At 47.2% G+C, this 23,995-nt stretch overlaps 1 protein-coding gene across 4 annotated transcripts in view; it reads left to right on the plus strand.

Moving 5' to 3' along the window:
- The window catches only part of AK8 (adenylate kinase 8), a 133,116-nt gene that overhangs the window by 69,860 nt on the left and 39,261 nt on the right, over nucleotides 1–23,995 (plus strand). For all 4 annotated transcript variants that reach the window (XM_084821049.1, XM_084821048.1, XM_084821047.1 and 1 more), the window contains one exon: nucleotides 19,681–19,822. In XM_084821049.1, coding sequence (XP_084677175.1) covers nucleotides 19,681–19,822 — 142 coding nt within the window. The remainder of the gene's footprint in view (nucleotides 1–19,680; nucleotides 19,823–23,995) is intronic.

The following is a 23,995-nucleotide window of genomic DNA, read 5'->3' on the forward strand; positions in this document are numbered from 1 at the left end:
AGTTTGATATAGCAAAGGCTTCAAGCAAATGCACACAGCTGTCAGAGTGGGACACATTGTGCCTGCCCTGTCTGAGTGAAGCCAGATTCTCTGGCAACCCTAGGCACATCTTCTGCCATGGTGCATCCCTATGGCCCCCTGAGGGAGGGATCTGCCCACTCTATTCCATGGGGGGGGGGGCTGCTACACTGAAGAGGGGGAGGGGCAGGTATAACTCTATCCTAGCCTACTAATCTCCCCTGGCTTCAAACTGTGGGCTGCACTGCAAAGCTATGCACTGATTAGGGACGTCTGCCACCTAGTGGCTGAAGATTTTACTTGTAGGCACACGGACACAGTCAAATTAATTAAAATTAATGAATGTGTTTTAAGAACAAAAGGACCTCGAGGGACACACCCCTAGGGTACCTGTAGTATGCATGCCAAATTTCAGGTGTCTTGGTACTATGGTGCTGATGGATAGACAGACAGACAGACGGACAGACTTCCTCCTTTATTTGTGCGTGTGTCTCTGTCTGTCTACTCACACACCGACACAGCATGATCCAGCCAAACCTAAGTATGTGCCCAAATCTCATCAACTGAAATTAGTGGGATTTAAAAAACAATGACAACAAAAATAGTAGTAATAATAATAATAGTACAATTCAACACCATTAAGTATATGAAGCTTCCATATGCTGCTTTATATCTATGGTCCATGTAGCTAGTATTGTCTGATCAGCAGTAGCTGTCCAACATTTTAGGCAGAGAGACGTTCCTTTCCCTTCATCCCTTTCCTGAAATCCTTGAACTTGAGATGCCAGAGGTTGAACCTGGGACCTTCTACATGCAGACATCATGGGCTGTGCCCCATCCCCCCAAATATACTATGTTTGAATGAACTTACCCATATATAGCTGCCTGGACCCCAAGATCATCCTCGAAGCCTGTCCTCCAGGTGGAGGCGGGTGGCTACTAAGGAAAGGGCCTTTCAGTGGTGGCACTTCCCCAGAGACGCTCATCTGGTGCCTATGTTGTCATGTTTTCAGAGCCAGGTGAAGACCTTTTAATTTTCCCAGGCTTTTTAGTATTTCATTAAAAAAAATTGTGTTAGTGCTTTCATTCTGGCTGGGGTGTGCTGGGAGTTGTAGGACTTTTTCTGTCTAAACATGCATAGGAGTGTGCCCTAAAAGTAGTAAAAGAAAGAAGCTGCCTTGCAGTTTAAATAAATAAAGTAATAAGAAAGCAAATGCAACAATCCCACTTGAATATAATGAGCCTCATAATATATATTTAAGTTACTTATGTCCCTATCATATTATCTGTTTGTTTGTTTGATATTATGATCTGCCTTGGCAACTCTGTTAGGGCAGAAAGGTAGCAGAAACATGAACAGTGCAATCTTATGTACACTTGCTAGGGAGCAAGCCCTGTAGAACTCAATGGCCTTTACCCCTGAGTAAACATGCTTCAGACTGAACTGGAAAGGTTCCCTGGGTTACTCCCCGCTACCCTGGCCAGCCTCCCATGCTTACTGGGCATCAACAAGGTCCCTGTTTCTTTTCTTTTCTCTTTTCTTTCCTTTTTTAAAAAGACAGTTTTGGCAGTTAGCTAGAAAGCAGAACATCAGCCTGCAGCCGTTCTGCTCTCTTGCCTTGTCCTTGTCCTTGTCCCGGAATGCCTCTTGGCCTCACACAAGATGGCTGGAGGTTAGCACTCTGCTTTCCAGCTGCCCAAGGTATGTTTTTCTTTTTCTTTTTTTAAATTAAATCATCATCATCATCAAGGCAGGGGGCTTGGATGGTGCCAAGAAAGATGTCCATGGGTTCTTTGGCACCTGTGGGCACCACGTTCGGGACCCCGGTGCAAATAGGTAACCAGTGAAGGAGGAACAGTGTAAAGTGAAAAAGAAAAAGTTCCAGTTCTGGATCAGATGTGGATGCTAAAAAGGCAGATCAAGTCAAGGTTTGGCTGCTGCTAAAAAGAAACGCTGGAACTGTTCCGATTCTTTTAATGATGATTCTTTGTTAGAAAGAGAGGATTTGAGTAAACATTGAGCACCAAATCCTGGGAGCACTCCCAGAAGCGACGGCTGTACCCCTGCCCACATTACCCATAAATTTTCCAGGGCTTTCTTTGTATTTGTGGCTTTCAAGCTTAAGTGGGGCACATCCTCCAGAAGGAAAGCATGCATCACAGCCAATATTTATACTGCAGGAGCAGAAAATAATAAGTCCCATCATTTCACTGATCCTCCTCTCCGAGGGATAACAAAGAATGAATTTGCATTAGTAAACACTAACAAGAATTCATTAGTGGCCTTGCAAAAGGCCTTGGGGAAAATGAAATGGAGTTGGCTACTTCTGATGGTTGGTGGTTAAAAACAGTCCTGTTTATCTGTTAACGACTGTGCCCTTATGCCTGCTTACTTGGGAGTAAGTTTGACTGAATGTGAAGCCTCTTCTTCTGTCCCTCCTCCTCCGTTATAAGAGGCTTGCTTTCTTGCTTGCTTGCTTGCTTGCTTCCTTTCTCTCTCTCTCTGATTGTGCTCGCTATCCCAGCTTCCATGAAGAAGGTCATCCATAGAAGCCCTTCTTCAAGTGCCCCCTCATCCTGAGGTTTGGCGGGTGGCAACAAGAGACAGGGCTTTTTTAGTGGTGCCCCCCCCCTCTGGGATGCTCTCCGAAGGGAAACTCGCCTGGTGCCTACACTGCTATCTTTCAGCATCAGTCTAAGACCTTCCTTTTCTCCCAGGCTTTTCAAGTCTTCTTAAATTTTTTAGTATGTTTGCCATTTTATTATTTTAGTCCCTTGAGATGTGGTTTTAACCCTTATGCCCGATATTGCCTTGGTTTATACATAAGGACGATGCAGGGTTTCTTTTAAACCCGGGGTCTTCATAAATAAGTGAGTGTGCTAGTTCATGCTGCCTGATAGCTCCCACTAAACAACCCCTTGGTTGTTTCCTGTGATTTGTGAGACAAGAATCTGGCTTGTCCCTTCCCCGACAAGCTGGTTCGCACTCTGGCTTGTCAGGGGAGAGACAAGCCAGAGTTCCTTGTTCACACATCGCAGCAAACAACTCCCACTCCCGCTCGCAGCGGGCACAAGCAGACAGCAGGCACTGGTGTGCCTGCTTGCTTGCAATTACCCAGATTAAAGAAATAAAACAATCTGAGTTATCGCAACGTGCGAACCGGGTCATGATCTTTTATGCTGTGCCAGCACGTTTATTAGTTTTATACTGTTGATTGGTTTCCTGTTGGGCTTTTCTTTGTATTGTTGTTAGGTTTTAAACTGCAAAATGCCCGGGGGTGGGGTGGGGTTGTTTTGCATTGGTGTTTAATAAATAGAATAAATACGCAGACTCAGAACTGAAGGGGTGGCCGCACAGCCTTGTTTCTCTATCTCAGCTTTCCCTAACCCTATGCCCTCCAGATGTGTTCGACTGCAATGGCCATAATTCCCAGCCAGCATTCTCTTCACACAGTGGCCAACCACAAGCTGGACATGAGTGCAACAGCACCCTCCCGCCCATGTTCCCCAGCAGCTGTTATACAGTGGCATCCTGCCTCTGAGACTGGAGGTAATGTACAGCCATTAGGACTAGTAGCTATTGATAGCCTTTTCCTCCATGAATTTGTCTAATCCCATTTTAAAGCCATCCAAGTTGGGGGCCATCGCTCCGTCTTGTGGTGGCAAATTCCACAACTTAACTCTGTGCTGTGTGAAGAAGCCTTTCCTTTTATCTGTCCTGAATCTCCCACCAATCAGCTTAATGGGATGACCCCTCTGGGTTCTAGTATTATGGGAGAGGGACAAATCTTCTCCCTATCCACTTTCTCAGCACCATTTATAATTTTGTACACCTCTGTCATGTCTCCCTTCACTCACCCTTTTTCTAAGCTAAACAATCCCAGCTGTTATAACCTTTCCTCATAGGGGAGTTGTTCCAGAACCTTAACCATTTTGGTTGCCCTTTTCTGGACCTTTTCCAATTCTACAGTACCTTTTTTTGGGGTACAGTGACCTGAACTGGTGTGGTCGTACCATAGATCTGTATAATGGCAGTATGATATTGTCAGTTTCCCCTCCAGTTCCTTTCCTAATTATGCCCAACATGGAATTTGCCTTTTTTCATAGCAGCTGCATGCTGGGTAGACATTTTGACTGAGCTGTCCACCACGACCCCAAGATCTCTTTCTTGGTCAGTCACCATTAGCTCAGATCCCATCAGCATATATGTGAAATTGGGATTTTTGGCCCCAACGTTTATCACCCCTCAGTTTCTTTAGTTGCCCCTTTTCTTCACCTTTGGTCTATAAGCCCCCTTGCTCTGATCCAGCCAAAGCAGTTCTCCCACAGCCTCAAGGAAAGGGATGTGAGGGTGAGCGCAGCAAATGAGCAAGGGAAAAGGCCAGCAGAGCATGATCCATCAGGTAGCTTCTCTTGCACGAGCCCGACTGCACTGGCTGAGAGCCACTGATACTTCAACAGAGCTTGTGCAAGAGAATGTCCCTTTGGAGTGAGCCTTTATTTTGCAAGTGGAAAGAAAGGGAAGACATCATTCTGCTATTGGGTTTACATTTTGCCGTATCTTTTCCACTGAAATGAAAATAACTAAAGAAAAGATAGCATTTGCTCCTGCCTGCTAGCCCAGTAAAGCCAGAAACAAACCATCTGTGTTGATGTTCCGCCCGCCCTCTATTTATAAAATAGTGATGTTTGAATCTGTCCCAGCGGCCTCCTCTTGTCTGGTTGGCTTGGGGAGGGGGAGCAGAATGGGAATTTGGGAATCTCCTAATTTGTGCCATTACTAACAAGAAAAGTCTTTACTAGAGCGGCATAACTTTGGTGTATTCTTTTTTTTAAATGGGGTGATATCTTTTTTCCTAATGGCTTATTTTATTTTATTTCTCATTTAGTGCGGCCTCTGCGAGTTTGGATCCCACAGTGGCTGGGAACACAGCTCATATAGATATATTTTGACAGTGAAATTAACATTCTCATCTCTAAAAAGTACCAGCTAAAGATTTAACAATAGAGCAGCTTTCTCTCCTTCTTCTTCTTCTTCTTCTTCTTCTTGTAGCAGAAGGTGGGGGGAAAAATCCATAACTTGCAAAGAATTTCTGAGTTGAAAGGCAAGGTAAATCTTTCTATCTGAGGAGGTAAGCTTGGTTTTATTTCTTATTTTTTCTTAAAAAAACAACCAAAACAGCCAGCCGCAAGTTGCCTGAACATTGCCGAGAGAGAGAGAGCGAGAGCGAGAGAGAGAGAGATCCTTTGGGGATCTCCGCTGGTTTTTCCAGCCAGTCTTCTCAGGCCGTGTGTTTGTACTAGCTGAAGACAGCGCGTGACTCTCTAAATAATTTACAAGTTGATTAATAAACTCACAGGGGTATAATTAGAAGAGAGAGAGAGACAGCGGCTACGGTAACGGGCACAGCACTTGGGGGAACTGGAGACTTTCTCCTTTTCCTGTCTCTCCTTTTTCTCCCCCCCCCCCATTTTTTTTCAAGAAACTTTCTAGGGTGCTGGGCGTTTGAAGATAAGTTGGGAAGAGCTCAGTGCGTCTTCGCGTTTGATGTGGAAATAGGACAGTTTGAATCCGTCGAGTTTAATTTTTCACAAGCTGTAGGGGCCCTGCAGTGCTACTTTCTCTTTTTATTATGGGGGGTGATGGTGGTGGTGGAAAAATCCCTCTACATTTTTCTTTTTTCTTTTACACACACACACACACACACACACACACTCCAAATAGGAACTAATAAACAAATTAGTTTTCTCTTTTCTTAAACGTTCTGTTGATCCACCCATTGAATGGCCTTTCTCTCCATGACACCCAAATGCTGACCCTCAGTTGAGAAATTGGACAGCTGTTGATTTTAGGGTTTTTTTAAATCATCATTTTGCATATAGATTTTAAAGGGAGCTGTAAAGGGACCTCAGCCTGTTTGAGAAAGCTTTTGAGGTGGCTCTGTGGTGGTTCCTCCCTCCCCTCTCCAGTCAAAACTTTTGCCATTTTTCGCTTGGGAATTGCTAGTTTTCTTTGTTGGAAGAGAGGTGAGAGCTACCCCCGCCCCCCCGCAACTGGTGGTAAAAATGGACAGCCAGGAGAACAAAATGAACATTTATATAGACTTTCTGGATCTCTGTCACTCTTTTTCTGTTTCTTACACTCTCATAAAGACATTTTCAAGTGCTAATCTTTCAATAAAAGCGGAGAAAATTGCCAAACTACTAACTTCTTAAGATATAGGAGTGTTTCCCATGCATTACTGTTTTTTTGTTTTTTGTTTGTTTTTAATTCACAAAATAGAGTGGTTCATTTTTGATGTGGCTGTTCCTGCACTTTGTATTTAATTTCACCCCCCCGCCCATCCCATCTCAAAGGTTTAGTTTATGTTTGTTTCTTTAAAAAAAAAACCTCATGGAAATAACCCAACGTGTAGGGTTGGCAGACGCAAAGGCGATGAATTCTTCTGTATCTTGGTATCGAAGAGGGAATTTTGAGCAGGTGTGGCTTTGCCATGCTGGGTGGGAGAAGTTGCTGTTTCCAAAATTCCTTCTTCTCTACAAATGAGAGTTGACGGAGAATTTGGGCATGCAGTCCAAACCTATGTATGTTTGTTTGGAAGTAAATCCCACTGAATTCACTAGGGCTTACTCCAACGTATGTAACCGCTTAGAGATTTTATTATATTAAGCAGTATATACATATTACAAATACAATAAATAAAATATAAACAATAATACATGATTGCAGCCAGCAAGTGAGAGCTGGGCAACCCCCAACTCAGGCCAGGAAACCACCGAATGATTGGTGGTCAGGGGAAAGGGGGCGAGGCCAGGGGAAGGGGGCATGGCTATCTGGGGAACCTTGGTGAGCCAGATTTGGCCCCCAAGCCTGAGGTTCTGCATGCCTTTCTAAGTATTATTACTGTGAGCCAAGTGCCTGTCCTTAAGACGAGTGGAATGGGTGCAGAGGGGTGGGCCTTCCCAGTGCTGAGACCCTGGGGAGGTGGCAGAGTGACTCTGCTCTGCATCCAGAGATGCTGCTTACATGGTCCTCCTCCTCCTTCTCCTCCTCCTCCTCCTCCTCTCCATTTCATCCTCACAACAACCCTGTGAGGTGGGTTGGGCTGAGAGTCAGTGACTGGCCCAAAGTCACCCGTGAGCTCCATGGCTGAGTGGGGACTTGAACCCGGATCTCTCAAGTCCCAGCCAAACACTCTGACCACTGCACCACACTGGCTCTCGATTACCTGTTATTTTCCCATGTCCCTCCCTCAGCATCATAAAAACGAGGCCATGCTGGCAATTTTGCTTTGGTTTCCCTCTTTCGGGAACAGGTAGCACTTCATTCCATGGGCAGGTTCCCATTTGTGTGTGAGTGTGTGTGTGAGTGTGTGTGAGTGCTGTTCACGTCTGCCCTTGTCTCCCTACTTAAACCGGAGAACACAGTCAGATGCAGTAAACACTAATCATCAGTAAGGATGATGAGGGGCTGCCGTGGCCACCTGTGGTCACGCCCGTGGCTAAGAAACCAGTAAAGCCTCCCTGCAGGTGGCCGAGAGAAAGCAACCTTCTTCTCAAAGAGAAGTTAAACTGGTTTGTTGTCTTGGCAACCCTACCTTACATTGGCAGAGCTTCTGACCTGGTCAGCAGCGGCCTTCCCTGGTGTACACAATGTATTACTGAGGATGGAAGTTATATAGAATGCAACATTATTGAAAAAGAAAAAGAAATGTAAATCCTGCAACCAGGACAATAAACAGCCAGTCAGAGGTCGGGAGCTATATCCAGAGGAGAGGTCCTTTGTGGGGTGGTGCACTTCAACCCCCATTGCCATAGGCAGGGGTGGGGAATATGTGGCTCTAGGGCTACCTGAGGCTCCCAACCTAATTTCCGAAACCCTGTGGGAGTGATCGACTGAGACCTCTGGCAAGAGCCATCTGTCCCTTCCCCAGCAGCCCACCTGGTGGGGAGGAAGAGGGAAAGGGGAGGGGAGAAAAGTGGGTGTCAGAGATAGAGAAAAGGTGTTATATAGAGAGAGAAGGAGGGAGAAAAGGGGGTCAGAAAGAGAGAGAAGGAGGTGTTAGGGAGAGAGAGAAAAGGAGGAGGAAGAGAGAGAAAAGGGTGTTAGAAAGAGAGAGGGAGAGAAAAGGGAGTGTTAGAAAGGGAAAGAGAGAGAAAAGGGGATGTTAGAAAGAGGGAGAGAAAAGGGGTGTTAGAAAGAGAGAGAGAAAAAAGGGGATGTTAGAAAGGGGGAGAGAGAGAAAAAGGGGGTGTTAGAAAGAGAGAGAAAAGGGGTGTCAAAGGGAGAGAGAGAAGGGGTGTCAGAAGGAGAGAGAGAAAAATGGATGCTAGAGAGAGAGAAAATGAGGTGTGTGTGTGTGTGTGTGAGAGAGAGAGAGAGAGAGAGAGAGAAAAGGGGTCAGAAAGAGGAGAGAAAAGGGGGTGTCAGAGAAGAAAGTGGTGGCCCTACCCACTTTGGGCTTTTGCTCTGCTAACTGCTGATATGTGTCCCCTGACTGATTACCCCCAGGGGAATGCAGCCCTTGACTGGAATAAGGTTCTCCACCTCCACCACAGTAGGACCCTTGGCTGATGCAGCCTGGTTGCCCAAGGCCTCAAGGGCTTGACTAGCTGCCACACCCTGGCTCTTCTGTGCCTGCAGGCTTGCTCTAAGAGCTGCCCAGGAGGTCCCTCCTCCTCTCCATCTGCCTCTTAAGTGGCAGACCTCCTAGCTGCGCCCATTTCCTCTTCTGCCCCCCCGCTTCCTACTCACGAGTAGAGCCGCCTTCCCCAGGGCGGGAAGGAGTTTTAACTGACAACTCCCATCATGTCTGGGCATTGGCCATGCTAGTTGGGGCTAATGGGAGTGGTAGTCAAAAGCGCCTGGAGGGGGCCCATCGGGGAAGCCTTGAGCAGAGCCTCTCTCGTGGATAGCCCTTCATTCCCAAGCTGGCTGCAGTCGCTGCTCCTGCCTGGGGGTGCTCCTGAGCCGGAGGCTTGCAGCCTCATAGTGCCCGCCTCTCCTGGGACAACTCATGGTCACTCCTGGCTCCATGGCCAGGCTGCTGTCCTCTCTGTCAGTTCCACCTCAGCTTCCCCCACCGGCCCCAGCCCCCTGCCCTTGCATTCAGAAACAGCAAAGCCTAGCCTTGGCGGCTAGAATCAGCGAGGATGAGTGAAGCAAACTGATGGCATCGGTCCGACTTTTCTGGGCTCTCTCAGTACATGGTGGAGGTCAGTTTGACCGGGCATGTCAGGCCGGCCAGCTGCGGGTGGCGATAACCAGTGGACAGCAGCAGGAGCAAGTAGCAGACAGATGAGCTTGTGAGAAGGTTCCGGGAGACTGCAGCAGGCAGCGTTTCTGACAGTGGCTCCCAGCACAGCTGCTCAGGACTGGCTCCAGAGGGTGGCAAAATGAGGCCTCTTCTGAGCTGACCTGATCGGCAAAAGGCTCACTGCTTCCCCAGCAGTACTGCCCATTCGCGTTTTCCACTGAGCACCCAAGAAGTACAGATGCAGGCTGAGAGAATTCTCGGTCTGCAGGTCCCCACCGCTTCCAGATTTGGGGGAGCAACGGAAGGGGCCTTTGTCAAGGGCTCACGGACAATAAAACATTATTTTTCTCTCAGAGATGAAGTATGAAATGTTTACTCATTCAGAGAATCTAAGGATTCAGCAGTGCAGAAAATCCTGTGAAACCCACTGGAGGGCATCATTCCCTGGGGTGTTCTCTGGTGGAAGCCCTGTAGAGATGAACACCCTTGCCTGTCCCCCTTTCATTGAAGTGGGGCTTCCACAAGGCTCAACCTAGTTTGTGCTCAGAGGCTGGGATCAAAGGCGATCAGAGAAAGGCTTACAGCGTACATGTCTCTTTCCTTCACCTCTGGTCAAAGAGGTTTTGCAGGTTTTTGGAGCACTACAGAAACCTGCACAACCTGTTTCGCCAGGTGCCAGAACACATGAGTGGATGGTGATGGCTCTATTATAGCACCTCCAACTATTCTGTCTCCCCAGTCTGTGTGTGTGTGTGTGTGAACTCAGCCTGATCAGTTGGCACCCAGGGAAAAGCATTCCATGACTTCTCCCCTCACTTCCCATTATGCCTTTCTCCCTTTTGTGAAGCATCCTCCTCCTCCCTGGGTTGTAGGAACCTTGTATTGTCAGCAGGTGGCACTGCATAATAAACAAAGATGCTCCTTCAGGCGGTATTCCTCTGACCACTGCTGTTCTGTTTATTAGTACATCACAGGCGAAGTGTTAGTGAGCTGCATATCCAAGCTGCAGTTGGCAGGACTCAAAAGCCATGAAACCAGCAGCGGAGTTAAGGAAATAATGATTGTGTTAGATATCTCCTGAACTGATTATGTTAGCCACACTTTGAAGGGCCTGCACTTCGGTTTTCAATGGAAACTGTAGTTTACATGCATCCGTGTGATGGCGGACTTTAGACTAGATGTAGCTTTAGAAGTCCTCTTCAAAGCGGGAGCCTAGCAGGATCTTCAGATGAGAAAGCCACAGAGAAGAGAGAGAGAGAGAAAGGAAGCACAGAATAAAAGGCAGCATGGCAAAAGAAAAAGAAAAACCTTTGCGGACCGAAGGACAATGAGGTGGGCCATCTTTATTAAAGGGAAATAAACCCCTGCGCTCAGGAAGCGGGGTAAAGGAAGAAAGGACATGCCACTGAGAGCATCGCAGGCGAAAGAATAATCTGGACTCCCATCTGTAGTAAGCCTCTCTTGGCCTGAAAGCAGGAATGGAGCCTTTTTGTCCAAATTCTCCATGGAAGAGGAACAGCCAACCAGCGACTGGCTCAGAACCCCAAAGAAATGTTATCTCTGTCCCCCGCAGAAGCCCTGTCTGATTTAAAATATGATTCAATTCCCCGCCCCCCAAAAAACTGCTCACAATTTCACTGGTAAGGAAGAGATGCAAAGCGACTAGTTACACACACACACACACACACACACACACACACACACACACAGAGTCCCCTACCTAAATTATGATTATGATTAATAATCATTTCTATACTGCCCAATAGCCAAAGCTGTCTGGGCAGTTCACAACAATTCACAGATAAAATACAGCATAACAGTTTAAAATATACGAAATTTAAAACAATTGAAATGGCTAAAAACAATTCAATAACGTATCAGACATGTTCAGACAGCTGGCATAGGTGCCCCATCATATGCCATTAAATGCCTGGGAATAGAGGAGAGTCTTAACCTGGCACTGAAATTAGACTTCATCGCTATCTCAGACATGTCACTTTCCAGAGAGACAAATGGGGGGTGGGGGGCTGTGGGTCTTGTTCCCAGGTTAGGGAAAGCAGCATGGCTTCATTGAGCCTTCTCCAATCTTGTGCCTTCCAGATGAGCTCTGGAGGACCCCAACTTGCGGGAAAGCTGGCTTAAATTCTCCTCTTGCCTGTGAGGCCAGGGAATTTGGTTCCCATTTTTTGAAGAGGAGAATGATGGAGAAAAAGACAGGAGGCCAGCAGGCGAGACTGGAAGCAAGCTGGAGAAAAGGGGAAAAGATAGTGATTGAAACACAGTCTTGAGCTGCAGATTGGGATTAAAGGCGAGTCCCAGGCCTTAAAAGTTTGAAGAGTACTGGCCTACAGTCCACGGCTTCTCCATGTCGGAGGCCAGCTTCCCTAAAGATAAGCTAGGGGTCTTCCTCAGGGAGACCCAATAGGTTGCCATGGATTTTGACAGATGGGGATGGGTGGGACTTAGGCTCAGATCTTGGCTCAGTTATGGACCTCACTGGGAACATAGGAAGCAGTGCAGGCTGGTGGCTCCAGTGTTAGTGGGGGGGGGATGCATCCACTCCGGGTTTTAGTCAAACCCAGTCAGAACTCTAAAATAGCCATGCAAGGTGCTGAACCTATTTTGGGGCTAAGGCTCAGCACCTTGGAGATCCCCTTTAGAGTTATGGCTGGTTCTGACCGAAACCCAGAATGGATTCACAGCCCCGCTGAAATTGGAGCCACCAGCCTCCACTCCCTGTAGGGGTGGCCATGATCAATAACATAATCCGGCCCATGGGGGGGCAACTTGGCTCCCCACCCAATTCCGAGTTCGCACCCCTGCTGTAGGCTTTTGTCTCAGTTAAACTCAGGGAGGCTCAAACTTGTTTTCTTGATTCTGGGAGGTTTGCAGATGAAAGGAGCAGCTGCTTCACGCGACACTTGGTTAACCTATGGAGTCCACTGTTATACGAGGTGATGTACACTAGGATAAAGGAGGTTTGGACCAATTCGTGAGGACAGGGCTATCAAGAGCTACCAGTTTTAGTGGCTATATGCTACCTCCAGGAACTGGAAGCAGCATGTTGATGAATACCAGCTGCTGGAGGAAAACAGAGGGAGACGGATTCTCCAAGAGGCATCGCGCTGGCCACTCTCTGAAGCAGGATGCTAGACTAGAAAGGCTCTTTGTTTATGTATTTATTCATTTCATTTCATTTCTATACTGCCCATTAGCTAAAACTTGCTGGGCAGTTCACAAAAATTCTTACATTTGCTGTGCCATTGTGTCCTTGCCAGCCCACGGTTAACATCCACCACTGCAAGGGAAGTTGAGCCCCTGCCACGCTGTCGTATGTGTTGCCTTTTGAGCATTTGTGCTGGCATCTTCCAAAACCCGAAGCCCACGTATGCGGATTTAGTGGAGATGCGTATAGCTGGCTGGCCATGAGTTGTGCATCTTCTCTGGATTGGTCCAAATGCCTGCAGAGATCCAGGCAAAATTTGAGGGGATAAGATCCGGAAAAGGGCAGCGGGGAGTGGGCTCCAAGTAGCAAGCACCCGCCTGGTAGTAGAGAGCCAATTTCAGGACCTGAGACAGCTCCTGTGGTGAGCAGATGTCGCTCCAATGAAGGTCAGAGTCCAGTGTGCTCGGCTAGTTTAGTCCCACTGGGTTGGCCACAGACACTAACCAATAAACTGTCTCCCCTGAATTCATTTGCTAACACGTTTTACAAAAGAAATAACTCCTGCAAAGTTCGTGGTCAGCAGGAAAACTGACAGTTTCCCTGGAGGACTCAAATAGTATTAAACCAATTTGACCTTTGTGGAATAATCAGGTATTCTGCTCTCACGCTTTGCTGAATTTAGGGATGACAGGCCGAGCCAGGAAAAGTAGCCCTTGGCGGTAGCCGATAATCAGGGCAAGATGTTAACTGTCAAACTCTGAGATCAACCCTCAGGCATCTGAATTAATGGTGGAAGGCTTTAGACCTACCGGGGAAGGAGAGAAAAAAATCTTAAGAGGAGGGAAAAGGCTAAATGGACAGAACTATCAAAGATGCTTCAAACCTTCAGCAGCATAGAACTGGAAGCTCCCCCACCCCCTGTCCCAAGATTTATAGGTTTAGAGAGTAGGTCAGAATATGTCAGAAGGTGGTGGGTTTTGTTTTTTTTAGAAGGCGAAGATATTGGGTGGTAAAGCATCAGATCTGAGAAGCGTGAAGCGTGTGAATTTTGGAAGTTTTAAAGAACCATATTTTGTGCTTTTGAATGTGAGATGAAAAAACCCCACATCAACAGAAAAGTCCTTCATGTTCCTAGAAGAATTTTAGGTGCAGTTTGAGAAGCTGGAAAACTATTCCAGTTTTCTAAGCATCATTAACATGCAGTTGGCAGGGGGGCGTGTATTTTGTTGTCACACCAAATAAGTGGAGGAACTGGTATTGGATGCATGATTCAGCATCCTGAGACATTCAACTTTTAGTTTTGTTTAAAAACAAGTTTCTAGTCCTTAAAGAGTGAGAATATATGCTTAAAGATAGCAGCCGATGCCTGGATGAAATCTTCAGGGGTGGAGTACAGTTCTTTGTCTCTTCCAATGGCTAGGGATAGGGGAGAATTTTGGTTGGTCCACATTTTTAAGTGACCTAATTCGTACTTCCAGGAGTAAGGTGTAGATCAGAGCGCACATATCCTTGGGAATGCGTACTTCTGTGAATTTTGCAATGCGATTCTCAGCTCAAAAATTGCTTACAAAAATGCATATAGCAGGGAAAGTTATGTATGAAAATAAGTACACTGGAATGCAAATTTTAGAGATATATATGTCGCAAACATACAGAAATTGGATGGAATGGTCTTATGACTCAATGTTCTTAAAATGGACAATGAACAACAGCAAATACATTCAATGGAAACGGCATTGGAAGCTGGTGGCTCCAATCTCAGTGGGGCTGTGAATCTGGTCCGGGTTTCAGTCAGAACCAGTCAGAACTCTAAAGGAACTATCCAAGGTGCTGAACCCACAGCTCCTTTAGCGTTCTGACTGCAACCTGGAGCGGGTTCACCGCCCCGATGACCGTGGAGCCACCAGCCTCCACTGGCAAATGCCATCCGCCTTTGTACTTAAGAGCTTTAGAATCACCTTCTGTGAACTCAGAGTGATGCCTCTCTTCCAGCATCTTGAGACATGATCTCTCTCTCTCTCTCTCTGTAGACCTGTGGCGGATGCTTCCCAGTTTGTCTACACTCACCTGCTCCAGATCAGCCTCCCCCACCCCTTCTGTTTCTACTGGAAGAAGATATTCCATTGGCACAAATAGGAGCTCTTCTTCCCTGGCAAATAGCAAGGGCAATGGGGGTGGGGAAAGGGTTAAAGACCCCCTCCCTCCCCCATTCGGGTCCCAGTCCCCTTGCTGTTCACCCTGTTCACCCTGTAAACAGCACTTGCTGTTCACCCTGTAAACACCACTCAGACAATTGCTAATCGTGTGAATGGTGTCAGCTTATTTGTCCCAAAGTCATGAGCAGCCTGCCTCATTGCTGCAGATCAGAGGGCAATTTGGTGCAGAATTTGGGTTGCCTTGCTGCAGAACTTCCACGTGTTTTGTTGGCCTGTTTATTCTGTTTTCTGTTTCTGTTTTCAAAAAAATATGCACCGCCTTGGTTCTTTTGCACAAGCTTGAGGTTTCGGGGTGGGGGTGCTAGATAGAAGGAAAGCACGGAGATGTGACGCGGATCTGGTTAGCTGGCTGATAGAGCCAAGAGTGATTTGGCAAGAGCTTCAGAGTCGGACTCACAACATTCTTCAGCAATGGGTGATTTGCAGCTGTTTCTGTCCTGTTATGGTCCTGATTTGTCTCCAATCTCATCATGGAGCTCCCCAAATTCCTCCCAGTAATGGATTTAGGCATTTATTTACGACTGTCTCCATGCCCCCCCCCCCCCAATCTGGAGGCAGCAAAGAATAGTAATAATTTTTGTTGTTGTTCAGTCGTTCAGTCGTGTCCGACTCTTCGTGACCCCATGGACCATAGCACGCCAGGCCTTCCTTTCCTGCGCTCTCTCCCGGAGCGTGCTCAAGTTCATATTCATTGCATCCGTGATGCTATCTAGCCATCTCATCCTCTGCCGTCCCCTTCTCCTTTTGCCTTCAGTCTTTCCCAGCATCAGGGTCTTTTCCAGAGAGTTTTCTCTTCGCATTAGGTGGCCAAAATATTTCAGCTTCAGCTTCAGTATCTGTCCTTCCAATGAGCACTAATACTTCCCCCTAAAAATATTTCTCGGGCCTGTCTCAATTATGAACGAGCAGCGCAGGGCAATCCACCAGTCACTGGGATCAGACATGCTGCTGAATGCCAACAGTTCCTGATGCGACAGTGGCCCTTTTGGGAAGCCGTTGAAATCTGTCTGCTTGCCCAGCCATCTGGAATGGGACAGAGTTCTCTGAGAAGCCCACGCCAGCTCATGCTGTTTCCAAGCTGCCTTTCGCCGGGTCGGTTTCCTTTTGGCAGGCGGTGCTCGTGGTGCCGTTATAGATCCGTTTATCATACGTTGAGAAGGTAGCAGGCAAGCTTGTTGCAGGTGTTGGGGCCCGGCGGAGTCATGTGGCTCAGTCCAGGGCAGGGGCGGGTCGAGTCCAAGAGCAGCCGTGGAGAGTCTGAAGCCTGGAGGCAGGCAACGAGGCCCAGCACAGGTTTGGGTTGGTCAGGTTCAGCGCAGGCTCCAGGTATTGGAGGGCCTTTGGGCAAGACATCCTCAGTGGGTCTATCTTCTCACCGCCATCGGCACCAGCTCCTCTTCTTCCTTCTCCTCCTCCTTCTCCTCCTCCTCTTCTTTATTTACTTTAAAATTTATTACATGTCTGTACTGCCCAATAGCGGAAGTTCTCTGGGCATTCCACAACAATTAAAATAATAAAATGCGAGATGATAAAATACACTAGAAAAAATTAGAAGTTTAAAACGACAGTATAAAAATAATACAAATAATAACCAAATTGAACAGAGTGCAAAGATTTAAAATACAGTACCAGATTCAAAACAGAAACCCAAAAGTTAAAATGCCTGGGAAAATAAAAAGGTTTTCACCTGGTGCCAAGAAGAGCACAATGTAGGCTCCAGGCAAGCCTCTCTGGGAAGCTCATTCCACAACCAGGGTGCCGCAACAGGGAAGGCCCTCTTCTTTGTAGATGCCCACCTCACTTTGTTTGGCAGGGGCTCCCAGAGAAGGACTGCTGAGGACTATCTTAGGGTCCAGGCAGGTCTCATCTTTGATACCGCTTGCTTGCTTGATGGACAGGGACCCAGTGAGCAAGTGGGCAGCAGCAGGACTGTCCCTAACAAAGCTTTAGGAGAAGCACCAAATGATCGGTGGTTGGGGAAAAGGGGAAGGGGTATGTGGCTTTCTGAGGATACTTGGAGGGCAGGATTGGGGCCCCCAGTTGTGGACAAGCCAGTATTGCCAGGAGCCGGGAACCAAGAGTCGTGGACATTCTGGGTTAAATGGACCAAAGGTCTGACCCATTGGAAGGCAGCCTCCAATGTTCCTGTGAATGCCTTGTGGCTCAAGCAAGGCTTAACTGGATCAGGAAACCCTCTTATACTCCTTCCTGTTCACAAGGATCCAATGCCCAGCTGAGGAGAGGAGGGGCAGAGGATGCTAAACTGCCTAGGCAGGTGCTGTGATGCTCACCACATGGGGCAGCCACACACACCCAGAGGTTTAGTTTGAGCCAGGGCAGTTCCTGAGCCTAAGAAAGTGAGCTGGTTGGTCCCCCTTCAAACCTGCCTCTGTTGTGGATTTACCCAGTCGAGGCTGGTGGCTCCGATTCCAGCAGGGCTGTGATTCCATTCCAGTTTCAGTCAGAACCAGCCAGAACTCTAAATGAACTATCCAAAGTGCTGAACTCTATCCCCAAAATGGGTCCGGCACCCTGGATAGCTCCTTTAGAGTTCTGACTGGTTCTGACTGAAACCTGGAATGGATCCACAGCTCCACTGAAATCAGAGGCACCAGCCTCCATGGGATTTATGAGCTGGCCTTAGAAATGCTTCTCTCTCTCCCTCTTGTCTTCAGCCTCTCTCATCTGCAGTGTGCAGATCATCAAAACTGCACCCGTACTATGAAGGTTATTGAGAAACGATGTGAGTGGAGCATTTTGAACCCTAGAAACATGTTCCATAAATGCCAAGGTGTTTGCTTTGCACAGAATAATAAGACTCGAGCATTTTGGGGTCCCCCATCCCATCATGCTGTGGCCTCAAGCTCAGCGCATCATGTCTACATGACTGATGAACATCCCTACCCTTTATTTTCCCAAACTTTTCCAACCATTGGACTCTCCACTAGAAAGTTACCTTTGGACTACTTCTCTAAAGACTCAATGCTTTCTCTGAAGAGACTCATTTCCCCTCCCAGCTCTGAGATGGGAGGTTGAAACTCGCACACATTTAGGATGAAAGGGAATTGATGGTTTGAAATCCTTGTGCGTCATAATCCCCTTAAAGCATGTGGATTGACGACTTCATCAGAGGGATTCCGAACTCAACTTTGCTAGCTAGTCGTACACTGGAGGCCGAGAGATTCAGGGGTAGCTTTTGAGTCTACCCTACTGGCAATTATAGAGACTAGCCAATTTTCCTGACAACCCCAAGGAAGTCCCATGTGAACGAGAAGGACTTCTACTGTGCATTGCTACCTTACTCATTTGTTTTAATCACAGGGAAACTGAAGCAATGCAGATTTCTTCACTTCCTCCCCTCCCTCATCCCAGCTTTTTGCAACAAGATGTTACAGCTTTAATGTGCTGTTCTAAGTAGTGACTCTTTCTCTTCAAGGGCAGGTGATGTACCGTATGGTGCTGTTGAGCGGCAGGGCCAGTGTCAAGGGTAGACATGTCTGGGTACCTGCTGAGTGCCCACAACCCAGCAGGGGCCTACCGGCAGAAGCCCCCTAGACGTGCTCCTCCTCTTCACCACTGCAGTCTGCTTCGTCACCCGCCTCTTGCTCTGGCCCAGGCAATGGTGCTGGTGAGGAGGAGGAGGAGCAGCAGTTGCCAAAGCCAACTTGCTCACTGCTCTCTGCCTGTCATGCAAGCAAGTGGTAGCAATGACAACAAAGAGGAAGAGCAGCAAGAGCAGCTGGTGGCAAGGACAGTGAGATGGTAGACTCACTGCGGGAGGGGCCCACTGAGGATGTCTTGTCCAAGCGCCCTCCAAAATTTGAAGCTGGCGCTGCTGAATGGCCTTTGAACAACAATCCCATATTGCGTGAGAGTCCAACACCTAGGGCTGTGCAGTTTCTAATCAAGGAATCCATTCAATTAACTGATTAAAAAAAAAAACCCTTTTGATTGCTTAAAAAGCTGTGTTGTGTTTGATTGGAGGGCAGGTTTGTAAAAATGATTTTGAATACAAGCGGTTCCAAAAGCCACGGGTGGCATATGCCATCTTAGAAGAGAGATTCCGCCTTCCTGCTCATACAGGGGCAAAGGCCTCATAGAAGACAAGTGTAAAACCCATGTTGCCACGGGCGCTAGTAGTCTGAGAATGATTGGATGAAAATATGTTTGGCTGTTTCCCTTGCGACCGGAACAACTCTACATGAGATCTACTCAAGCTTTGAACGTTTTCAAAGTTTCAAAATTTTCTGCATGTCTACACTGCTCAAGCTTTAGCTTGAGAAATATATATATGCAAAATTGGTCTGGTAGATTCTAGTAATAAGTATTACACAAACATATTCTTATATAGATGGGGCCTGCGGCAATATGTGTGTGCACCACTGAAACACAAAGGAAAAAAGCTTTTCCTTCAGAACTATTGTTTCATGCTGGCTGGGGCATGCTGGGAGCTATAGGCCTTTTTTCTGTCTAAACATACATGGGATTGTGCCTTATGATTTCTTTAATTCAGGAACCACAACTTCTTTCAGCCTAAGGGCCAAATTCCATTTCAGAGAAGCTCTCAGCGCGCGGCCGCATTGCTGTGCTGGGTGGGGCTGAAGGCAGAAAGTATGGCCCCAAGTACCAGCAGTTTTAAGCTTAAATCTCTTGCTGCCAGCAACTAAGCCTTAGGAGAGGCAGTTCAACCTTTTTGAATGGGGAGAAAACTGCACAAAAAGCCAGGAAACCAGCAAATGATCAGTAATCAGGGGAAAGCGACGGGGCCTTCTGGGGAACCCCAGAGGGACGGATTTGGCTCCCAGGCCTGAGGTTTTGCACCCCTGAGTCAGGGGAACATCCTGGCCCATGTCTCCACCCCCTCCCTCTGCCTCCTTGCCTATCAACTGCACTTACTGCCACCGGCAACCTATGAAAATTAAATTAGGACACCCAATGAGGACCGAGGTCACTCAGTGACCATCCCATTGCATAGTTTCCTGATTCCAGCTGACAATGTATGTTTCTAAAATCTTTGTTCCAGTCGCAGATAACATTGTCGTGAAGCTGCTGTCGGAGCGACTGAACCGGCTGGACTGCCACATCCGAGGCTGGGTGCTCCATGGATTTCCGAGGGACCAGGACCAGGCAAAGCTGATGAAGCAGGCGGAGATTAATCCAAACAGGTAAGAAATGCCCTTGCTTTGGAAATATATTATACATGAGTAACGTTGAAGACTAGAGCCTTGATTTGAAAAGCCGGAGGCAGAATGCCAGCCTTTCCTGCACAGCCTGCAATGAGGCAGCTTTGGGGCATTTCTACTCCTTCCACCCTGCCAATATAATGGTGTGAACAGCCCCTATTTTCCTTCACCCCATCATCTCAAATAGCCTTTGTATAGCAGTTTACCTCCTTCCTCTCAACCACAGGGCTGGTGGATCCAAGATCAATGAAAATGTTGACACAGTGTGCAAATGCTGTGAAAAATGCAGACTCTGTGCTGGGGATCATTAGGAAAGGAATCAGAAATAAAACTGCCCATATCATAATGGCTTTATACAAATCTATGGTGTGACCACATTTGGAATACTGTGTACAGTTCTGGTCAACACACCTCAGTAATAGTATTGTAGAGCTAGAACAGGTGCATAAATAGGGCAACCAAAATGATCAAGGGGCTGAAGCAACTTTTATATGAGGAAAGGTTATGTTTATGGCTTTTTAGTTTAGAAAAAAGGGCGAGTAAGTGGGAACATGATAGAGGTGCATACATTTCTGCTGGATAAGGACAAAGTGGATAGAGAAGAACCCAATGGGCTCATCTAATGAAGTTGAATGCTGGGAGATTCAGAACAGACAAAAGGAACGACTTCTTCACATGGAACGTAGTTAAGCTGTAGAAGTTGCTACAAGTTATAGTGATGGCCACCAACTTGGATGGCTTTAAAAGGAGGTTGGACCAATTCCGGGAGGAGAAGGCTATCAGTGGCTACTAGTTCTGATGGCTGTATGCTACCTCCAGTATCAGAAGTAGTGTGCCTATGTTCACCAGTTGCTGGGAAACATGGGTGGGAGGGTGCTGTTGCACTCATGTCCTGCTTATGGGTCTTCCACAGTGGTTGGCCACTGTGTGAACGGAATGCTGGATTAAGGAGGCCTTCAGTTTTTTTTATGTTTTTATTTTTTTGTTTGACACAGCATTGATTGATTGATTGATTGATTTGTCCTCCACCTTTCTACCCAGAAAAATGGCACTCAAACATGGCTCTTCTTATATTCTTACGGTTCACAAATGTACATCGTTCGTTGACTGTGGCCTCAGATGGGGGTTCACTCCCCCCACCTGTGAGGGTTTTGTGAGGGTTCACTCATGCATGCAGTGCCACAGCTATCACCTGATGTCAGCTCAAACACAGTAATGTCAGCTAATACCTTCAGTTGGTTAGTCCTCAAGGTGTGCCGGTTGTATCCATGGCCAGGCATGCCAACTGCAGTCTTGCATGCTGACCTTGCCACTTTCACTTATGCCTTCCTGGCCTCCGATGGGTTTATTTTAATGTACTCCACATGGGGCTGCCCTTGAAGACCTTTTGGAAACTTCTTTTGGCCCAGAATGTGGTGGTGAGGTTAGCCATTGACGCCACCTGCATGGAACTCACAACAGGTGTCTTTAGGCCATTTTGCTGGCTCTGAACTGATTTTGGGATGCAATTCGAGGTGATGATCTTGCATGTGAGGCAGCCTGTGTTTGTGGATTTGGGATTGTATCCAGATTTTCGCTGGATCAACTGTGCAAATGGAAGTAGACTTCCCCATCCCATCCATCCCACGGCAGCCTGTCCATCCCTGTCAACACACTACACAGAAAGTCAGGAGACCTTACTGAATAGGGTGAGCTGTGGGTGGGTGGGATCCCCCCAAATTGGATGGGGAGACCTTCCATGAGTGGAGCCCTTCCTCTTGTGGATAGTCCCTTCCTCTTCTGGAAGGCAGACCCTGGATCCAACCCCCAGGGTCTGAACTGGCAGGGTCTAACCAGGAAAGAGATCTCGGGATTGTGATGGGCAGCGCAACAAAAACACCAGAATGTGTGGCAGCTGTCAGAAAGACAGTCTGTGCTAGGGATCACTAGGAAAAGGGCTGAACATAAAATGGCCAGCCTCATAATGCTCTTGTAGAAATCTGTGGTGTGGCTACATTGGGAATACTGTATGCAGTTCCGATTACCCCGTCGTAAAGAAGGAGATTGTAGAGTTGGAAAAGGTGCAGAAAAGAGCAACCAAACTGCACAGGGCTGGAGCAAGTCCCCCATAAGGAAAGGTTACAGTGTTAGGGGCTTATTAATGTTTAATTTTGAAAAAAGGTGACTAAGGAGGGACATGTTAGAGCAGGGGCATTGAAAGTCAGGCCCAGGGGCCAGATTCGGCCCACTCCTTTCCCCCCAGCCACCAGTCACTTGGTGGATTGCTGGCTTTTGTGTGGGGTTTTTATCCCATTCCAGAAGGTCGAAATGCCTCCCCTAAGGCTGAGTTACTGGCAGGAAGAGCTTGAAGCTAAAATATGCTGGCAGTTGTGGCCCCGCCCCTTTTGCCTTTGGCCCCGCCCACCACTGGAATGCAGCCCCCGAGAGCTTCTCCAAAATGGAATTTGGCCCTTGGGCTGAAAGAGCTTCAACACCCCTGAGTTAGAGGTTTATAAAATTATGTATGGTGAGGAGAAAGTGGATCGAGGGTTTCCCCCTCACCCCCTCACTCCTAATTTTTCACCTGGGAGTCATTCAATGAAATGGATTGGCAGTAGATTCAAGACAGGCAAAGTAAATAATACCCTTACTTTTTCACAGAGAACTGGGAGGGAGAGGGAGGCAGGATTAAACAGAAGAAGAAAATCTTGTTTAAAAATCCTGACATTGAGAGATTCTCTCTGACGAAAGCCATGCTAGCTGGGGTAATGGGAGTTGTAGTCCAACACATCTGGTTGGCACCAGGTTGGGAGAAGCTGCTCTAATCAGGCTAATGTACGTGCCTATGAAATCTCTTAAAGGGAAGAGATTGAGAATCACCCATTTGTGCCTCTTCCTCCTGTGCATTTTACTCAGGGCACCTTTACACTACAACAGCAAGCCAATGTAACTCTGCACGAAGCTCCAGGAAGTTTCCGCCGTCCCTGTTAAGAGACTCTCTACCCCTCGCCTCTTCAATGACAGAAATGTCTAGAAAGGGGATTCGTACAAGGCAGTCTAAAGGGCCCAGGATAGTTAGTATTAAATATTCATATTAAATATCAAAGGGGATAGTTCAGTAGTTTTCAAATATTTAAAGGAATGTCAGAAGGAAGAAAGAGAACAATTGTCTATTCTGTCCACTAACAACTGAGGCCAAGAGGTACTAGCTGTAAAGTATAGTAGGGTAATTCAGTGAATAGTAGGTTCTGATTCATTAAGGCAAGAAAAAGAGCTGGATACTGAAATTTCCATGTTCCTAATGCTTTTGAGTTTGACCTGCAGCCTAAGCAGGAGACAGGAGAGAGCTAGAGACTAGGTAGTCATTTAATTAGACTTCCTTGCAGTGCACAGTAACAATGCAAAGTGTGCTTCCAGACAAGACTTTTATTGTGCCATCAGCCTCAGCCATTCGTGGAGTTTTAGAATTGTGCGTGTGCGCGCGCGCGCATCTCCGGTTTGTAACCCTCCCTTGTTTCCCTGTTGCTTTGTCCATCTTTTTTTTTAAATTAACCACAAAAAATCAGTTAAGGAGGGAAAGACAGAGTAGCCGCACAATGCAGTGGATTGGTAGTGCTAGAAGCTGGGGATCAAACCTAGGGCCTTCTGCACGCAAAGGAGGGGCTCTTCCACTGAGCTAATGAGTCAGGCCTTTGGTCCATCTGGTTCAGTGTTGTCTACACTGACTGGCAGTGGCTCTCCAGGGTCCCAGGGTGGCCAAGTGTCCTCTTTTGCAGAGGACCATCCTCTGTTTAAAGGTGTCCTCTATTTCAGGGGTAGGCAGAAGGTAGATCTCCAGATGTTTTGCACTTCAACTCCCAGAAGCCCCCGCCAGTATAGCCAATGGTCAGGAATGCTGGGAGTTGAAGCCTGAAGCATCTAGAGACCTACTTTCTGTCCGCACCTGCTCTGTTGATAGGGATCTCGGGTCCAATTCCGGTTTAAAGTAAAGAGCCGCAAGAACTGTTGCCCATCAAGAGTTAGCACAGCAGAGTGAGCAGGCTGGCACACAGCTCACCTAGTCACAGCCTTCCACACTATGGTGCGACGGACTGCGTTTCCCTTTAAATTATAGCAGTTACTTCTAAATTTGCATCTATGCATATAGATCAGCATGTGCAAATTATATGCAAACCA

The sequence above is a fragment of the Heloderma suspectum genome, chromosome 14 (genome assembly GCF_057233095.1).
Source record: "Heloderma suspectum isolate Gila_16-S chromosome 14, 16-S_ref, whole genome shotgun sequence".
Lineage (NCBI taxonomy): Eukaryota > Metazoa > Chordata > Lepidosauria > Squamata > Helodermatidae > Heloderma > Heloderma suspectum.